At 47.4% G+C, this 15,699-nt stretch overlaps 1 protein-coding gene across 1 annotated transcript in view; it reads right to left on the bottom strand.

Moving 5' to 3' along the window:
* Positions 1–5,479: 5,479 nt before the first annotated feature.
* Positions 5,480–15,699, bottom strand: part of CSMD2 (CUB and Sushi multiple domains 2) — a 597,686-nt gene continuing 587,466 nt past the window's right edge. The window contains 8 exon segments of the mRNA XM_053897825.1: positions 5,480–5,627; positions 5,629–5,798; positions 8,094–8,309; positions 8,511–8,591; positions 10,011–10,098; positions 11,485–11,597; positions 13,085–13,246; positions 13,941–14,006. Coding sequence (XP_053753800.1) covers positions 5,586–5,627; positions 5,629–5,798; positions 8,094–8,309; positions 8,511–8,591; positions 10,011–10,098; positions 11,485–11,597; positions 13,085–13,246; positions 13,941–14,006 — 938 coding nt within the window. The 3' untranslated portion in view covers positions 5,480–5,585.

The following is a 15,699-nucleotide window of genomic DNA, read 5'->3' as shown; positions in this document are numbered from 1 at the left end:
CCACCCACATCTGCGTGACCAGGCCCTACAGAACCCAGGCCTCACCTTGTTCAGTGATGGTAGCAGTTTCATCACAGAGGGCATTTGAAAGGCAGGGTACACAATGACAACCACAGATGAAGTCCTAGAGGCCAATGCCCTACCTGTGGGATGGTCAGCACAGCGGGCTGAATTCTATGCCTTAATCCGAGCCTTCACCATTAGGATATGCCTATTCCTTTGGTTTTAGCTGTTTTGATTTACTTTATTTTAGGTACGCCTCTTATTATAGCACAGAGTTGAGTTTTACTTTGTGAACGCATCTGAAACCTTTTAACAAGTGAAACCTAATTACATGCCGTGATACAATGGCTGTGTTTATTTTCAGATCTGTCATAATATTTTATGTTGTATTTGCTTTGTGTATTTGTCCTGCTTAGTGGTTCTTTCAGAATGTGATATTTTGGGTCCTTTTAAAATGTGCATTAATATTTCGTAAAATTTATATTTTTATTCTAATGATTTCCTTTATACTAATACACCTATGTACTGCCCTTCATCCTCCTTTTCATTACTTAGGTTCTTACTATTTTATAAGCTTTATAATAGTGGTTCTCAATGCAGGGGAGGGAAGGTGTGTGTGTGTGTGTGTGTATCAGTTTTGCTTCCCAGAAGACATCTGGCAATATCCGAAAACATTTTTTGGTTGTCACTGCTGGAGGAGGGTGCTACTGGCATCTAGTGGGCAGAAGCCAGGGATGCTTCTAAACGTTCTATAATTCACAGCACAGCCAAGCACTACAGAGACAAGTATCCACCCCAAACGTCAATGGTGCCAAGTTTGAGAAACCTTTCTTTAGGTGATCTTTTGACTCCAACCTCTTCTCTCTGTGGCCATCAGTGGGTTCATTTTACTTCCCCCCCTTTCCTCTCCCTTCCCTTCCCATTAAAAAACGATTTCCACTTTGACAGACACATGGCATTTACATACTATTCTTCTGTCTCTGTTGCCACCTTCATTTTAGATTTCAATATAATCACTTCTCAATACCAGTCTTTTTGCTGAAGTTCCTAGTTGGCACTTGGTTGGATGAAGCCTGTCCTCTCATTAGGAGACTTTTCAGGAAAGGCTCGTGAGTAAAATATTCCTGAGTTCTGGAATATTTAATACTGTTTCATAGTCTTAACAGTTACTGCCTGGATAATACTTGGCTCACATTTTCCCTTCAGCTGGTTGAAAACACTGCTCCTCTCTTGTTTTGCTTACTGTGTGCTGCTATTGGGAAGTCTGATGACCTGATTTTCTTTTCTTGCCACAGACTTATTTTTTAACCTGGAGGCCCAGAGAATGTTTTTTTTCCCCCTTTAAAATATGGTCTTACTGGGGTATGTCCCAGATCTGGCCATTCTAGGATAATTTTCCCAGGAGCATGGTGGGCCTTTCAACATATAAGTTAATTATATGTATACGGTAATTTCTTTTAATTCTAGAAAGTTTTCTGAGAGCATACTTTTTTTTAACGTTTATTTATTTTTTTGGGGGGGGGGAGGGGCAGAGAGCGAGGAGACACAGAATCCAAAGCAGGCTTCAGGCTCTGAGCTGTCAGCACAGAGCCTGACTCGGGGCTTGAACTCATGAACCGCGAGATCAGAGCTGAAGCACGTGACCCTGAGAGCATAATTTTAAATATTAATTCTGGTCTATTTATTTATGTTTCCTTCTTCAGGGATTTCTACTGCACGTAAATCAGTTTATCTTTGTCTTCTGTATCTCACTTTCTTACCTTTTACTCCTTTATTTGATTTTTGTTTTCTTACACATTTTAATTTTCTTCCCATATGCCCTTGATTATACTTTTTTTCCTGAATCTGTTGTCCCTTGGATACTTCGCAGTTTGGTCTTAATTTCTAAGATGTGTTTGTCCTTTTTTTTTTTGGTGAAAACTCTTATTTCGTATCTTCCTCTTGTATGCCTGTTTGCATTCCCCTGATGTGTGTTGTACTTAATATTTGCAATTGCTTGTTTAATTGTATTCAGCTAGTGTTGGAATGCTTTTTTAAACAAGTTTTTTATTTATGTCGTCTCTACACCGTGGCAGCCACCATTCTACTTTCTGTTTCTATGGCCTCATGCAGGATTCGTCTTGTTCATTTCACTGCGTCATTTCACTCAGCGCAGCGTTCTCAAGGTTCATCTATGTTGTAGCACGTGTCACCATCTCCTTCCTTTTTCAGGCTACTACACTGTGTATACACCACATCTTGTGTCTCCGTTCATCTGTCAGCCGACATTTGGGCTGCTACCACCCCTAAGCTGCGGCAGAGAATGCTGTGAGCCTGGGTGTACGTACGTCTCTTTGTGACCCTGCTTTCAGTTCTTTTGGATACGTGCTCAGAAGAGGAAGTGCTGGATCATGTAGTGGTCCATTTCTCGAGGAACCTCCATACTGTTTTCCACAGCGGCTGTACTACCTTACGTTCCCCCCAACACTCCACCGTGGCTCCAGTTTCTCCACGTCTTCACCAATGCTTGGTATATTCTGGCTTTTTTTTTTTTTAATGTTTATATATTTTTGAGAGAGAGACAGAGAGGGAGAGAGAGGGAGAGAGGACACCAGTGGGGGAGGGGCAGAGAGAGAGAGAGAGAGAGGGAGACACAGAATCCGAAGCAGGCTCCAGGCTCTGAACTGTCAGCACAGAGCCCGATGCGGGGCTCGAACCCACAAACTGTGAGATCATGACCCGAGCTGAAGTCAGATGCTTAACCTATTGAGCTACCAAGGTCCCCTTTTTCTGTGTTTCTCACAGTCCTAATGGATGTGAGGTGGCATCTCACTGTGGTTTTGACTGCATTTCCCTAATGATGAGCGATGTTTTGCAACTTTTCATGCGCTTGTTGGCTATTTGTATATATTCTTTGGAAAAATGTCTGTTCAAGCCCTTTGCCCATTTTAACATCAGGTCTGTTTTTGTTGTTGTTGTTGAATTGTGGGAATTCTTTATTTTTTGGGCGATATCAATCCCTTATCAGATGAGTTGCAAATATTTCTTCTGTAAGTTATCTTTTCACTCTGTTGATTGCGTGCTTTGAAGCAGTTTTTAGATTTGATGAAGTCCAATTATCTATTTTTTCTCTTGTTGCCTGTGCTTTTGGTGCCATATCCAAGAAAGCATCGCCAAATTGGATGTCATGAAGCATTCCCCCATGCTTTCTTATAGGGCTTTTATATTTTAGGTCTTATATTTAGGTATGTGATCCATTTTGTGTTAATTTTTGTATAAATATGGTAGGTTTCCACATTTCCACTCTTGGCTTCTGGCCCCAAATGTGTCTTTCCTTCCCTTCCCCAAGAAACATTTGCCCCCTAGCCATGAAAAAGGCCATTAGAATGTAAGAAACCAATGCAAAAATTTATATTTTATTTGAATTCAAAAAATTTAAAATTGCTTTCAAATTCAGGAAAGTACCATAATGCAGGACCCCAGGGGAAGCCTCATATACAGAGACAGATAAATTAAATGTATATACTGCAGACAAGCCAAGAAGGTGTGTAGATTACATATTTACAGTCCTTGATGTTTTCTGAAAACCATATTTATACATTTTATTACATTTACAAAAAAGGCTTCCACTACCGTTTACCTACAATAATGAAAAAAAAAATGTACACCTTTTTTTCTTTTTTTGGTACTGTACAAACTTTGTATAATAAAAATATATCTCTGTACAAAAGATTTTTTTGTTTGTTTTTGTTTTACTTTTTTTTTTTTTTTTTTTCCTCCTCATGGGATGGTGGTGGGTGTACGGTGTGGATGGCGAGTGAAGGCCTAGACTGCCCCGGTTCCTTCCGACCCTCTGGAGGTGGTGCAGGAATGCCGGAGGTGGGAAACGGTAATGCACAGCAGAGTGCTGGGCGCCCCCCCTGGCATGTGCTCCTTGGGCATCTGCGGGGACACAGGGGAGGGGGCGGAGGCAGGGCTGGTGGAGGAGTCCACTGGTTGGTCTGGGAGGAGTGAAAGAAGGGAGGAAGGGAGCAGCCAAAGAACTTCCTGCATTTGTTTCCGGGAAAGAGAGATATGAATGCGTGAGTGTGTGTGGCTGAGTTGGCCCTCTCCCGCCAAGCCCAGGGACGCTGTGACCCAGAGCGGGTGTGGGTGGCACGGGGCTCCCGCCATTGCCAGCCTCAGTCCCATCTGCTGGGAACTGACGCCTCTCGCTGTACTCGGCCCCTCTTACCGTGAGGCAGATCGTCTCATCTGTTTAAGAACAGGTGTCCCTGCCACTCCGCTCCCTTCCATTTCGATTTATTTCAGTATGTGATATGAACATCTCAGGCCAGCATGTCACACGTGCACAGGTGCTTAAGCCCATAGGGACCTTCCCGAGGACAGAGAAAATGGCTCTAAATGCCACAGTTTGATTCCTAAACTTGCTAGTGTCCCAACAATACTTGTATGGAATTCAATAAGGACCCAAGCACAGTGGAACTCAGAATTAATCAAATCTTCTCGCAAGGAGCTGGAGAGGTTGTGACTTTCATTCACTCCGTTCTTTCCGTTCAGGAGCTCCCAGGTCTTGTGTCTGCTGTAGCCAGGGGCTGCTGGGGGCCAAGGCGGCAGCACCAGCTCTAGGAGGTCCCTTTCCCTGAGGCTGCCCAGACGGAGGGAGAAGAGCCCAGACAGGACACACAGGTCCTCTGCCTGGCTCACCAGCCCCGGCCACAGTCCTACTATACAGATTCACCTGCTCCTCCCTGTATTTGGTGCCCCTTTAGACCTGGGTTTCTGGCAGCTGGTGTAGTGGGCTTTGGGGTCAGACCCACCTGGGTTAGCATCCTGACTCCACACTTACGGTGTGGCTTACGTCTCTTCAACCTTTCTGGGCTTCTGTTTTCTCATTTATAAAACAGGAATAACGATTCCTACATTTTGGGTTGTTGTAAGGTCTAGAAATGATACACCTAAAGTGTCAGGCACAGAGAAGAAACTCAACACAAGGCAGCCATGAGTTTTTGGACACTGGGATAGGCCTGCTCTGCTGTATCAGCACCTTCCCAATGCTGCCGACTCGGCATCTCCGTCTGGGCTACAGCCTCGCTTCTCTTCTTTGTCAGTTGACAGCCAGACCTGACCTTAGACTCGAGGCCAGATTCCTGCTCTACGTCCCCCGACCCACCCTTCCTTCCCCAGTGCTGCCTAGGACCCAGAATGACTTTTTAACTCACTGGGTTTAGAACTCAATAAAATTCTGTTGGAAAAAATAAACTGATTTCCAAAGTACTTCTTAAGATGTTTTTCTGCCCTTGGGGTAATCCTTGCTGTCACTTTTGCAGGAGAACAGCCAGTTGCGGACGGCTGGTTTCTACACACTGACCACCTAACACACTCGCCGCCTCCTCACACAGGGCCGGCGGGGCGTGCAGCCTCCTCTTCACCTCTTCTCTGTGTTTGTGGGGAGCAGGGCGGGGGGGCATCTTTCACACACATTTCTCTTTTTTAAACTTCGGCGGTCTCTTCGCAGGACTCAAATGAAGGAGAGGCATGTGTGTCTGTGTGTGCTCGGCACCCCACCCCCCCCCCCCCCAGCCACAAGATGCTTTGCTGTTTTAAATCCATAAGCTTCCTGTGTCCGTCTGCAGCCCCTCTTCCTGTACTGCCCCGAAGTCGGGGCCCAGCGGGAGTCTTCTCTGGGGTGGCGGGTGCAGGTGGTGGCGGGGTGAGGACCCAAGTCCCAGCAGTAGCAGACACGGGCAGAGAGACAGACGAAGATGGGCACCGGGCACTGTGCTCAGGGGGCTGACGGCCTGTCCCCTGGACAACTGAGGACAAACGGATCGCGCGGGGATTGTAAATGAGAGGGGCAGGCAGGGTGAGGTGGGGAGCGGAAACAGGCGAGAGAAAAGAGGCAAAGCAAAGAGGAATAAAGGGGAAAGAAGGAAATTAGTTACCTTGACCTTTGATCTTCCCGAACCCGAGGGTGGGTATAGGTGGGGAACACCCACAGCAGGACATACATTTTCCCAATACTGTCTTCTTCCCCTGGAGGTTCGACTTACCCATTAGGCACAGGAGACCCAATGCCTAGGGGCCACCACAGTGGGCCCACTTAGGGGCCCAGGAAAATAGTTTTCAAGATCCAATTCTTTCAAAATCGGAATAATAATGGACCTGTAATAATCAGTCCGGACTGAGTTCTATTCAGCTTTGTAACAACACCGTTGTAAGGTACCATGCTTAATATACATTTTTTAATGGAAGAAAAGGGTCCATGAAAGCCCATAGCACAGCCCTGCTCCCCTGCCCCCTGACTCACTGACCCCACAGGCCTCCAAGAATTGCCTATTTGGGTTCTTATTTTAATTTCAGCTGTTCTTTTAGGCATTATTTGAATTTATCACCTAATTACTCATTCTAAAGACGGGTGTGTGTGTTCACATGGTTTTTCACACATTGCCTCCATGAACCAAGAGCAGCTTTCTCTGTGTTTTCGCTGTGCTCCTGCTCTGGGCAGGACAAGGTGGGCCCCTCGCCAGAAGAGCCCGCCGTGGAGAGCTGTGGGCTGGGAGGAATATTCAGAGGCCCTGAATGCTCATGATGAGTGTTGCTGAGGGCTGCTGAACTGCACATGACCCAGAGGTGACACACTGTGCACACAGGCACGGGGACCCAGTGGAGCCTGAGGTAGGGAGCAGGGGTTGGGGTGGGGGGGGGGATATGCAGGTCAGAGGGCATTCTGGTTTCTTTCTTATATTGTTCAGTAATTCAGCAACTCGAAATTCAGAGTCATTACTGATCACTGGTGAGGCCTGATTTATGTCATCGGAAGGATTTTACCTTTTCTTTTTTGATTCTATTTGTAGGAGTTCTGAGTAGGAAAAAGTACACAGGGATCATAGACATGAAACCTCAGAACTAATTCTGGAATTCTGGAATAATTTCTCTTCCTTTAAATGTTTGTTTCAGATGGATGTAAAAGGATGCAGAAAAGCCCAATAATTTAATTATTTGCATTCAATAGTTGCCTTTATGTATTCTGAAAATAATTTTCATCTCATGCATAAATTATCTCAATACCTACAATTTTAAGCTTAGACTTAAGCAAGAGAAATACTCTAGAGGAGAAAGTGGACTCAAAGAAGGAAGGGGAGAATTGGAGGCGGGCAGGGATCGTGTCAGCCCATCTATCATGCTCTAGGTGATGGTTAATTTGATATGTCAACCTGCCAAGGCTCTGGTCAAACACTAGTTGTTTGGTCAAACACCAGTCTAAATGTTGCTGTGAAGGAATTTTTTGGGTGTGTTAACATTTAAATCAGTAGACTGAGTAAAGCAGATTACCCACCCCACGGAGGTGGGCCTCATCCAATCAGTTGAATGCCCGAGAAGAAAAGATTGAAGTCCCTGAAGAGAAAGGAATTCTGTCTCCATATGGCCATTGGATCAAGATTAAATCAACTCCTGATGGAATTTCCAGCCTGCAGGCCTGCCCTGTGGATTTCAGACTTGCCACGCCCACAATCATGTGAACCAGTTCCTTAAACTAAATCTCTCTCTCTCTCTCTCTCTCTCTCTCTCTCTGTATATATACAGTATACATGCGTCTCTACATGGATATCTCTGTATATCTAGATATATGTATACATACATCTTTCTATGTGGATATAGATATTTAGATGTTTATACAGAGATAAGCATATATGTGTATATACATATACACACATAGATAGGTATGTATATCTTAGGTATGTATTATGTGTGTATACGTACCTCTCTCTCGGGAGACCCCTCACTAATACATTCCGCTTAGATATTTTGCCAAGCCCAAAGGGCTAAGAGCACAGTCTCTGGAGTCCGCCTGCCTGGGGTTGGATGGATTGGATTGTGACCCTGCTACTTATTAGGCGTGTGATCTTGGCCAAATGAATTCCTTTTCTACCTCGTTTTCCCATCTAACGGGGATAATGACAGGGCACAGGGAAGCGCCCCGCTCAGGCTCTGGCGCCCCGCGGCACTCAGGGCATAGGCTCCTCCCACTGGACGCGGCTGTGGGAGCACGTGTCTCGTGTCTCCGCGCAAGCCCGCTACGCGCGACTGCCTCCCACGCCCCCTCTCACCGGCTGCCGGAGGCGGGGCTCTCGGTGGCGGCGGCGGTGGCAGCCAGGCCTGGTGGCTATACGGCTGTGCACACTGTACTGACTGTGAACTCCGCCTCGGTGGCCATGATGTCTGTGGGCTGGATGTTGCGGTCGTACATTGGGTTCTCAAATGTGGCCCGAACGTTTGTGTTCTCGTGGCCGGCGTAGCCATTGAACGGAACTTTGGGTCTTCTCCTGGGAATGAGAGAGAGAGTGACCAAAACGTAAAAAGGGGGAGAGGCTCAGGGGTGTGAATGGGGAGAGGGAGGGAATAGGAAGTTCTGTCTTCCTTTCCCAAGATGACAGCTCTCCGGGGCCGGGAAGGCTGGGGGCGGGCTGGGGTGGGTGATGGGCCTGCATGCCCCCCTCTCCCCATGCCGCCTTCTTCCCCTGTACCTGTGCTTGTAGAGATACAGCACGAAGCCCGCAATGATGAGGGCGACGAAAGGCACCAGGATTGCGGCTGCCACCGAGCTGCTGTTGGAAGCAAAGTGGCGGCCGATGGACTCGGGGTCGGACTCCAGCAGCCTGAGGTCTGCAAAGTCCCAGAGCATAAACCTCAGCTCACAGACACACAATCTGAGGGGACGGCCCCAGAGGGAGGTGTGGCCGTGGCTAGGGATGTCACCTGCAGCTGCCTCCCCCCATACTCAGACATTCCCCGGGGAGAAGACTCCCCACACCAGTCCGTCAGGTCATATGCAAAGGACAGCCATCAGTCCTGGGGGAGCCCACCTGCCAGAGAACCTAAAGCCGTGTGGCAGGATAAAATCTTACCAGGGTGTTGCCCTTCAGAAGTTTCGAAACTTCTTTTGTCTACCAGAGCCTTTTATCAGATAGAAGCTTACAAGAGAGCCACAACACAAAACAGCAGCGAGCTGCTCTGGTGGGGGTGGGGGTGGGGGACAGGAGATGCTGAGCAGCCTGGGGACCGTCTCCCCTCCTCTGCTCTGGCCCTCCCAGCACAAGGCTGGGAGGACTCTGGAGACCATGGGGAGGCAACACTGCCTGCTTAGTGGCTCCAAGAGGGCACAGGTCTGCCTCAGGAGACAGGGAGTCAGCGGTGAAGGCCAACTCTGGTGTGTGGCACTGAGGGGCCAGGGGACCAAGGGACTGCGTGTGTCGGGAGGAGACAGAGGTCTTACTCCACACTGCTCACAAGGGGGAGCTAAGAATACCTCTGGGGCAGGAATAGTGTGGAGTGGGAACCAGGCAAACAGATTTCTGCTTAAGGCAAGGAGAAGCTTCCTGAAGGTCAGAGCTGCGAGAAAGGCAGGCAGAGCCCCTGGGAATGGTGGGTGGAGATGTGTGGAGCTGACCCTTGAGCACCCATGACTGCCTCCTGCCTCCCCTTCCACCACTTCTGAGAAGCCAGGTGCCCTCCTCCGACTAGAGTCTGAGGCTCTGACCGGGAGGCTCTGGGTCAAGGCCAGCGAGGAAGTGAGGACACTGGATGCCAATGATGTGTAGCAGTCAGGGTAAAGAAGCTAGGGGAGAACCATCTTCCGGGACTGCTCGGGGTTGGAAAGGGCACTGTGAGTAAAGGCACTCCTGATAACCCCACGTCTGCTTGTTCGGGGGTGTCTGTGTGATGCCCGAGGGCTGGCTGGGCGGTGTTGCTGGCAGCTGTATCTGAGACCCAACGTCCCTTAAGCTGGGGGTCTCAACCTGAGGCTGGGCCTTGACACTGTTTGGCAAAGATTGAGCGTATTATGTCTATGCGCTTGTTTCTGGGGACATATTCCATAGCCTTTATCAGAATCTCAAAGGTGGCCATGGCCCCCAAATGGTTAAGGACCCCTGGATCTGGCTGTTGAACGTCAATCCCTTGCCCCAGCACTCAAGTGTCTCCCCCGCCCCACGAGCACACCATTCCAGGGGACCAATGCTAGTTACCAAGTCTTTGAAAGCCGAACTGTCCAAAGCCTTGGCCCTTGACGGAGCCTTGGTAGATGAAGGTACCTCCGGGGGACTCTGAGGAGACCTGTGAGGGTGAGGGCAGAGGCAGTGAGATGGGGGCATTGGACGCAAAGCCCGTGTGCTGCTCAGCTGAGGGCATGCTTTGAGGATGTTTGGCTACTGCACGCCTCCCAGCTCCTGCTCCATCCCCAAGGTGGGTCCTCCGTCCACTGTGCTCTAGGCGGACTGCGCCATCTGTGCCCCAAACCACGCACGGGTGGCCACAGAAGTAGGCCTGATGGTTGGCTGTTGTCCTAAGCTGCTCCAGCGGCTTGGCCCTCCAGAGCTCCATTCGCTTCTAGCCCATGGCCTGTACTCCTAGCCCCATCCATTCCCTACCTTTGACCCTTGTTCTCTATGGCAACCCTCCCAGCATGGTAGGGTCTGTTGTTCTTGCACGGCTTTCGGACTACTGCTATTGAAGCATCCGGGTCTTCGCTACCCAATGGGGTATCCAAGGGGGGTCCACAGGATAATCTCAAGAATACCAAGGAACTAACCAGATGTGCCAGCCCTTGGGGGAAGCCACTTGCTTCTCCTTACATGTTTAAGTAAGCTCTATGCCCAGCGTGGGGCTTGAACTCTTGACCCTGAGATCAAGAGTCTCATGCTGTACTGACTGAGCCAGCCAGGTGCCCCTCTCCTTATGTATTTGAAAAGCAAAGTCACGAATCCACAGTCGTCCACCTGCTGTCTTGTCCCTGAGGATGCACCCTGACTCCTCAGCTCTCTGCTACTCTGGCCTCTGTGACCTCTCCCTCCTTCCCGGCCTTCCATTTCTAGCATCAAAGATCCAAGACAGGGAAGCCAAGGGTGTGATATGTGACATGATGCTCAACTCCCCTCCTGTGAAACTGGAAGAGGAGCATCACTGTGGACCTGCCTTCTGCCTTCAGAATGCCCTAGAATGCGTTAAGTCTTCCCCCACAAGAGAAGGCAAGGAAGCCGTGTCTCCTCCCCTATGTCTTGGTCTTCTAGCTGTGCTAAATCATCTGTAATCCGCATCCTCAAATGTGAGTGGATATTTGAGGTAGTCACCCGGGACCCACCACCTTTTCCCATGTCCCGGCACCATGTCATTACCTCCAGCTTGCTTGAATTCACTCTTACACCGCTGACCTCTAGTTCCTTGCTTTCTGCTCTAACATCAGAACCTACTCCCTATCACTCAGATGTGCTGGCCCTCTGGACACTCAGCCTCCTGGTCCCTTTATCTTTTCCTTTACCCACTTCACAAGCAGGCGAGGGCTCCCTTGCTCCCTGTCCTTGTCCCAAAGAACCCCCCCCCCCGGGTTTCCATGTTGATCCTATGAGTTTCCACTCTCTTCCCCCCCATTCCCTGCCAGTGATCTGGGAATCAGGGGTGGGGATAGGGCACAGGGAGGTCAAGGGCAGATTTTGTTGAACTTACATGCCCATCTAAAGCCCAGTGGTCATCTTTGAACTTATTCACAAAGATCTCCGCAGGTCCTGTGATCTGGTAAACCTGGAGCAGGAGATGGAAATCTTCTTTCTTGTAAATTCCTGGGAAAAGAAAGTTCAGAGAGTAGACTAAAGATCTGGAAAAATCCCCAAACCCATATTTGTGGGGATGTGGGTGTGGCTGTCCTGGTGAAATTTCACATGTAGATGTTGATATAAACATTCCATGCATAACCATAAGTAGGTAAGTATAGTGTTGCCCATGAGTTTGTGTGGGCTGAATGAGAGGATGTGCAAGAATGTGCAAATGTGTGTTACCACTAAATCACTGGCCTGTGATTGTGACCCTTTTAAAACATGCACATGGCGGAATAAAGTGAATAGGACTTTGGATACGTTAATGTGTCAGTTAACACACGAGTATGTTTTACAATTCGGTGGGTGTGGGAATGCAGGAGGCACGTACACGGGGTTATGTGCACATCTTTATGACTGTGTCTTAAAGCAGATGAGTGAAACTGACTGCTCAGCTGTGCTGGTGTGTGCATGCATGAATGGGCGGATATGAGTGCATGTGGGTTGTGTATTAACATGTGCCTTCATTTGCTCACGCATGCCTTTATCTTTACATTTGTTTTCTGAGAGATTTAGTTTTCTGATTATAGGAAGATTGAAAATTGGGGAAATTTTGGAAAATGCAGAGATGCAGGAAGAAAATCACAATCATTCCTGATATCACTAAGAAATTGCCACTGTTCATGTTTTGGTGTAATTACTTCCAGCTTTCTTTCTTATGAATATAATTTTTCCTTTAAAAACTGGAGTCACATTTAACGTGCACTACGATAGGTCCATTTTCCCCAAAACTGGCAAGCTATTTTATCTATCAGATCTCTTATAATTAATACATCCATTTCATTAACTTTGGACAATTTTCTCCTTCCAGTTTTGATATGATACAAATGGCCCTGTTATGTGAACATCCTTTATTCATAAATGTTTGACTCCCTCCATAGCTACTTTTTATGAAAAAAATTCCTAGAAATATAATTAATGGGTTCACTAATTTTCAAAGATCTTGACACAAGTTTCCAAACTGTTTTCTAGAATTGCCCTGTTTCATACTTTGGCCCTTACCGCATCAGTGTCTTCACTTGACCTTGACCAGCACTAAAGTTTATCGCTTAAAAAAAAAATCGTAGTGGGATAAGTAGAAAATGGCATTTTGTATTTACTTTCAGTTTTTTGATTACTGCTGAAACGTGTACTTTCTTTTGTTTATTGTCTGTCTGTATTTTGGCTTCTGGGAGTTCTCTGTCCCTATTTTTTGTTCAGTTTTAGAGATATTGGTCTCTTTCCTCTTTAGTTAGGAGTGCTTTTATGTTCAAGTTATTGTTTGTTATCTAACAACTTCATTTTAGTCCCAGTGGTTTTATCATGCAAGCAAAAATGAACAGACACATTATTTGCCCGCTCCCCACCAGACAAGGACAGGAGGACGCAATGAGAGTAGACACATCCTTGCAGAGGGCGTGGGCCCACCCACCCCTGCCACACCCAGGCTTTCAAGGGGGTGGCCTGCTCCTTACCAGCCAAGTGCACTTCTACCCCACTGTGGTCAATCATGGTGGCGTTGACCTTGCTGTTGACAACCTGGAAGCCAGTCACTCTGAGCATGGCTGGCTGCTTCTTCCCCTGGTACTCATAGGCCCCTTTCCATAGGGAATTCTTGGCAAAAACATCACCAGGAACTAGAGGAATTGGGGAGCAGATATGAGAGGGACTTACATATGTGTTGATAGGATTGCGGCCACCTGATGGCTGATCCCAGTTCACTCACTGAGATTGTTTTCCCCCGACACCTAACACAGGGGAGGACGGTGGAGTGCTCGAGTCCTCTTGTGACCCAGAATGGAATTAGAGCTGAATATGATGCCAAATCTAGTTTCCTTCTTGTATAACACACTAATGTGGTACATAAAAGAATAAAGTTTGAAAAAGGATATGATAGTCTATAATAGTCTTGCACTGGTCGGGCCACACCTGTAGTTATGTGCCCAGTTATGGACATTATACTTTGAAAGATACAATACCTGTATTAAAAATGTAACCATTTCCAGGAAGCTCCCTAGGCAGGACTTGGGTCTTTGTGTCTGTATGACCACATACTGGGTTGGGGGGTGGGGGCTGGGCTTGTGGTAATCAATGGCTCCAGAGCTCGAAGCTCTGGATGTGTTTCTGGAAAGCTTGGGCTCTCTCTTCTGGATGAGGTTTTTGTTTCATTTCCTTCCTTCACTTCCTCCTGAAGTCTGCTTGGGGTGGGGAAACCTGTTTGGCTCTGTAGACAGTTTTCACATCCTTTCACTGAGTACTTAGAAAGTCATGTGTAACTAGGTGAAGGAAGCAACACCAGTTTCTTGAGCCAGAGATCTGAACCATACCTACCGGAGGCCTGGGTGAGTGGTGGTTCCCGGGCAGTGTTGATGGGTCTCCCACTAGGCCGCACCTCTGCTGGGGAAAGAGAAAGGAGGGAAATAGGTTCCGCCTCTGGTCTACACTCTACTGGAGAAATAATGGCCACCTCTCTGACATTAGGTCAATGGTTTCTTTGAGATCTTGTTTTGGACTTGTCCTCTTTAGACTGGGAGTGGATACTTTGATGGTCTGGTGATGCTATGGGCCCCTCTCAGAATAATCAAACGTAAAGAGTTAAAGGAAAATCTATTCCATCGATTATAGTCATTGAAATACTAAATAAAGAACTAGGATGCAGGTAGATATGTGATTCTTTACTACTGCATTTAGTAACAGGATCTGGCAGCAGGTCCAGTCACTACCCTAATGTTTCATTAGGAACATTAGTCAGGAACATACGCAATATTTCACGATATCAGCGAGAATGATAATATAATATGAAAATCTCTGCAATTTTTACTGGTTACAAAGTTATAGGTGTTGTAAACACTGTTTTGGGTTTTTGTCTCCATTCCAAATGAAAGGAAATGCTAAATTTCAGTAAAGGGTAAAGGAAAATAAAGTTATTTTCCCACCCTGGTACAGAAATCTGCCGAATGCCCCTACGGATGACACTAGTTTGAACAGCCCTGTCCTGGACTGTTTCTACTTTCCTCCCAGATGCCTGGCACCAAGGAGGACCTTCCACCAATCAAAAGCGAACTCCTTGAGCATTGGTGGGGGTTTCAGTGGAGTGCTTCCCTCCTTTGGAGTGATGATATGAAGACTAAGAAGCCCCCAACAGCTGCTCCGTCTGGCATTATGAACTGCAATTCCCAGCCCTACTTTCCCAGCATCCACACCACTTCCCCCCCAACCTATGAGATGCTCAAGGAGAAGCACGAGGTGGCTGTACTTGGGGTGACCCAGGGCTTGGATCCCATGGCAACCACCAAGATCGACATTCACAGCAAAACCTCTGTGCATGATCACATCATCTGGTCCCTGTTCAACATAGTCTTTGTGAACTTGTGCTGCCTGGGCTACTCTGTGAAGTCCAGGGACTGGAAGAGGGTGGGTGATGTGACAGAGGCCCAGGCCTATGACTCTGCCACCGAGTGCCTGCACATCCGGCACCTGGTCTTGGGCCTCCTTCTGATTGTTATATTCACCATTATTTTTGTCACTGGCTCACTGATGATTCTCCAAGCAATTTCAGAGATCATAAAAGGTTATGGAGCTTCCTAGTAGCTGCCCATGGCCTGAGGCTGTCAACCCTTTCACAGCAGTTTATATACATATCAGTCTACAACTGAATTCAATGAAGCACTTGTGTGTGTGGGAAATAAAAGACTGAGAAGCCCTCACAGGCAAAAGCATGTGCAAAGGCACAAGTTTTGGGCCTGAGCCATACAGTCTAGGTTCAGGTCCCAGTAGTGCTACTGAATGCTGTGTGACCTTGACTAGTTACTTTACCACTCAGAGTCTCTGTCTCCTCATTGGAAACATGGGCAAATACTGAAACATACCTTATAGGTCTGTGATAAATAAATGAGGTGACAGTCAGCCAATGTTAATGTCTTTCCTTATTTGACACAGAAACAACAGAAATATCTGTCCTGTCACCAAGGAAGGGCTGACTCTCCCTACTGTCTCTTTTAGGAGGCCAGGGTTTTAGCATAATCCTTCTGACTCTGGAGGTTAGCTTATGTTTGTGTTTGCAAAAGGCTGTGGAGAAACTTTCCACAAA

The sequence above is a fragment of the Panthera pardus genome, unplaced genomic scaffold (genome assembly GCF_024362965.1).
Source record: "Panthera pardus isolate Hobbes unplaced genomic scaffold, ASM2436296v1 HiC_scaffold_11, whole genome shotgun sequence".
Taxonomy (NCBI): Eukaryota; Metazoa; Chordata; class Mammalia; order Carnivora; family Felidae; genus Panthera; species Panthera pardus.
This window is presented reverse-complemented; position numbering and strand designations above follow the sequence as displayed.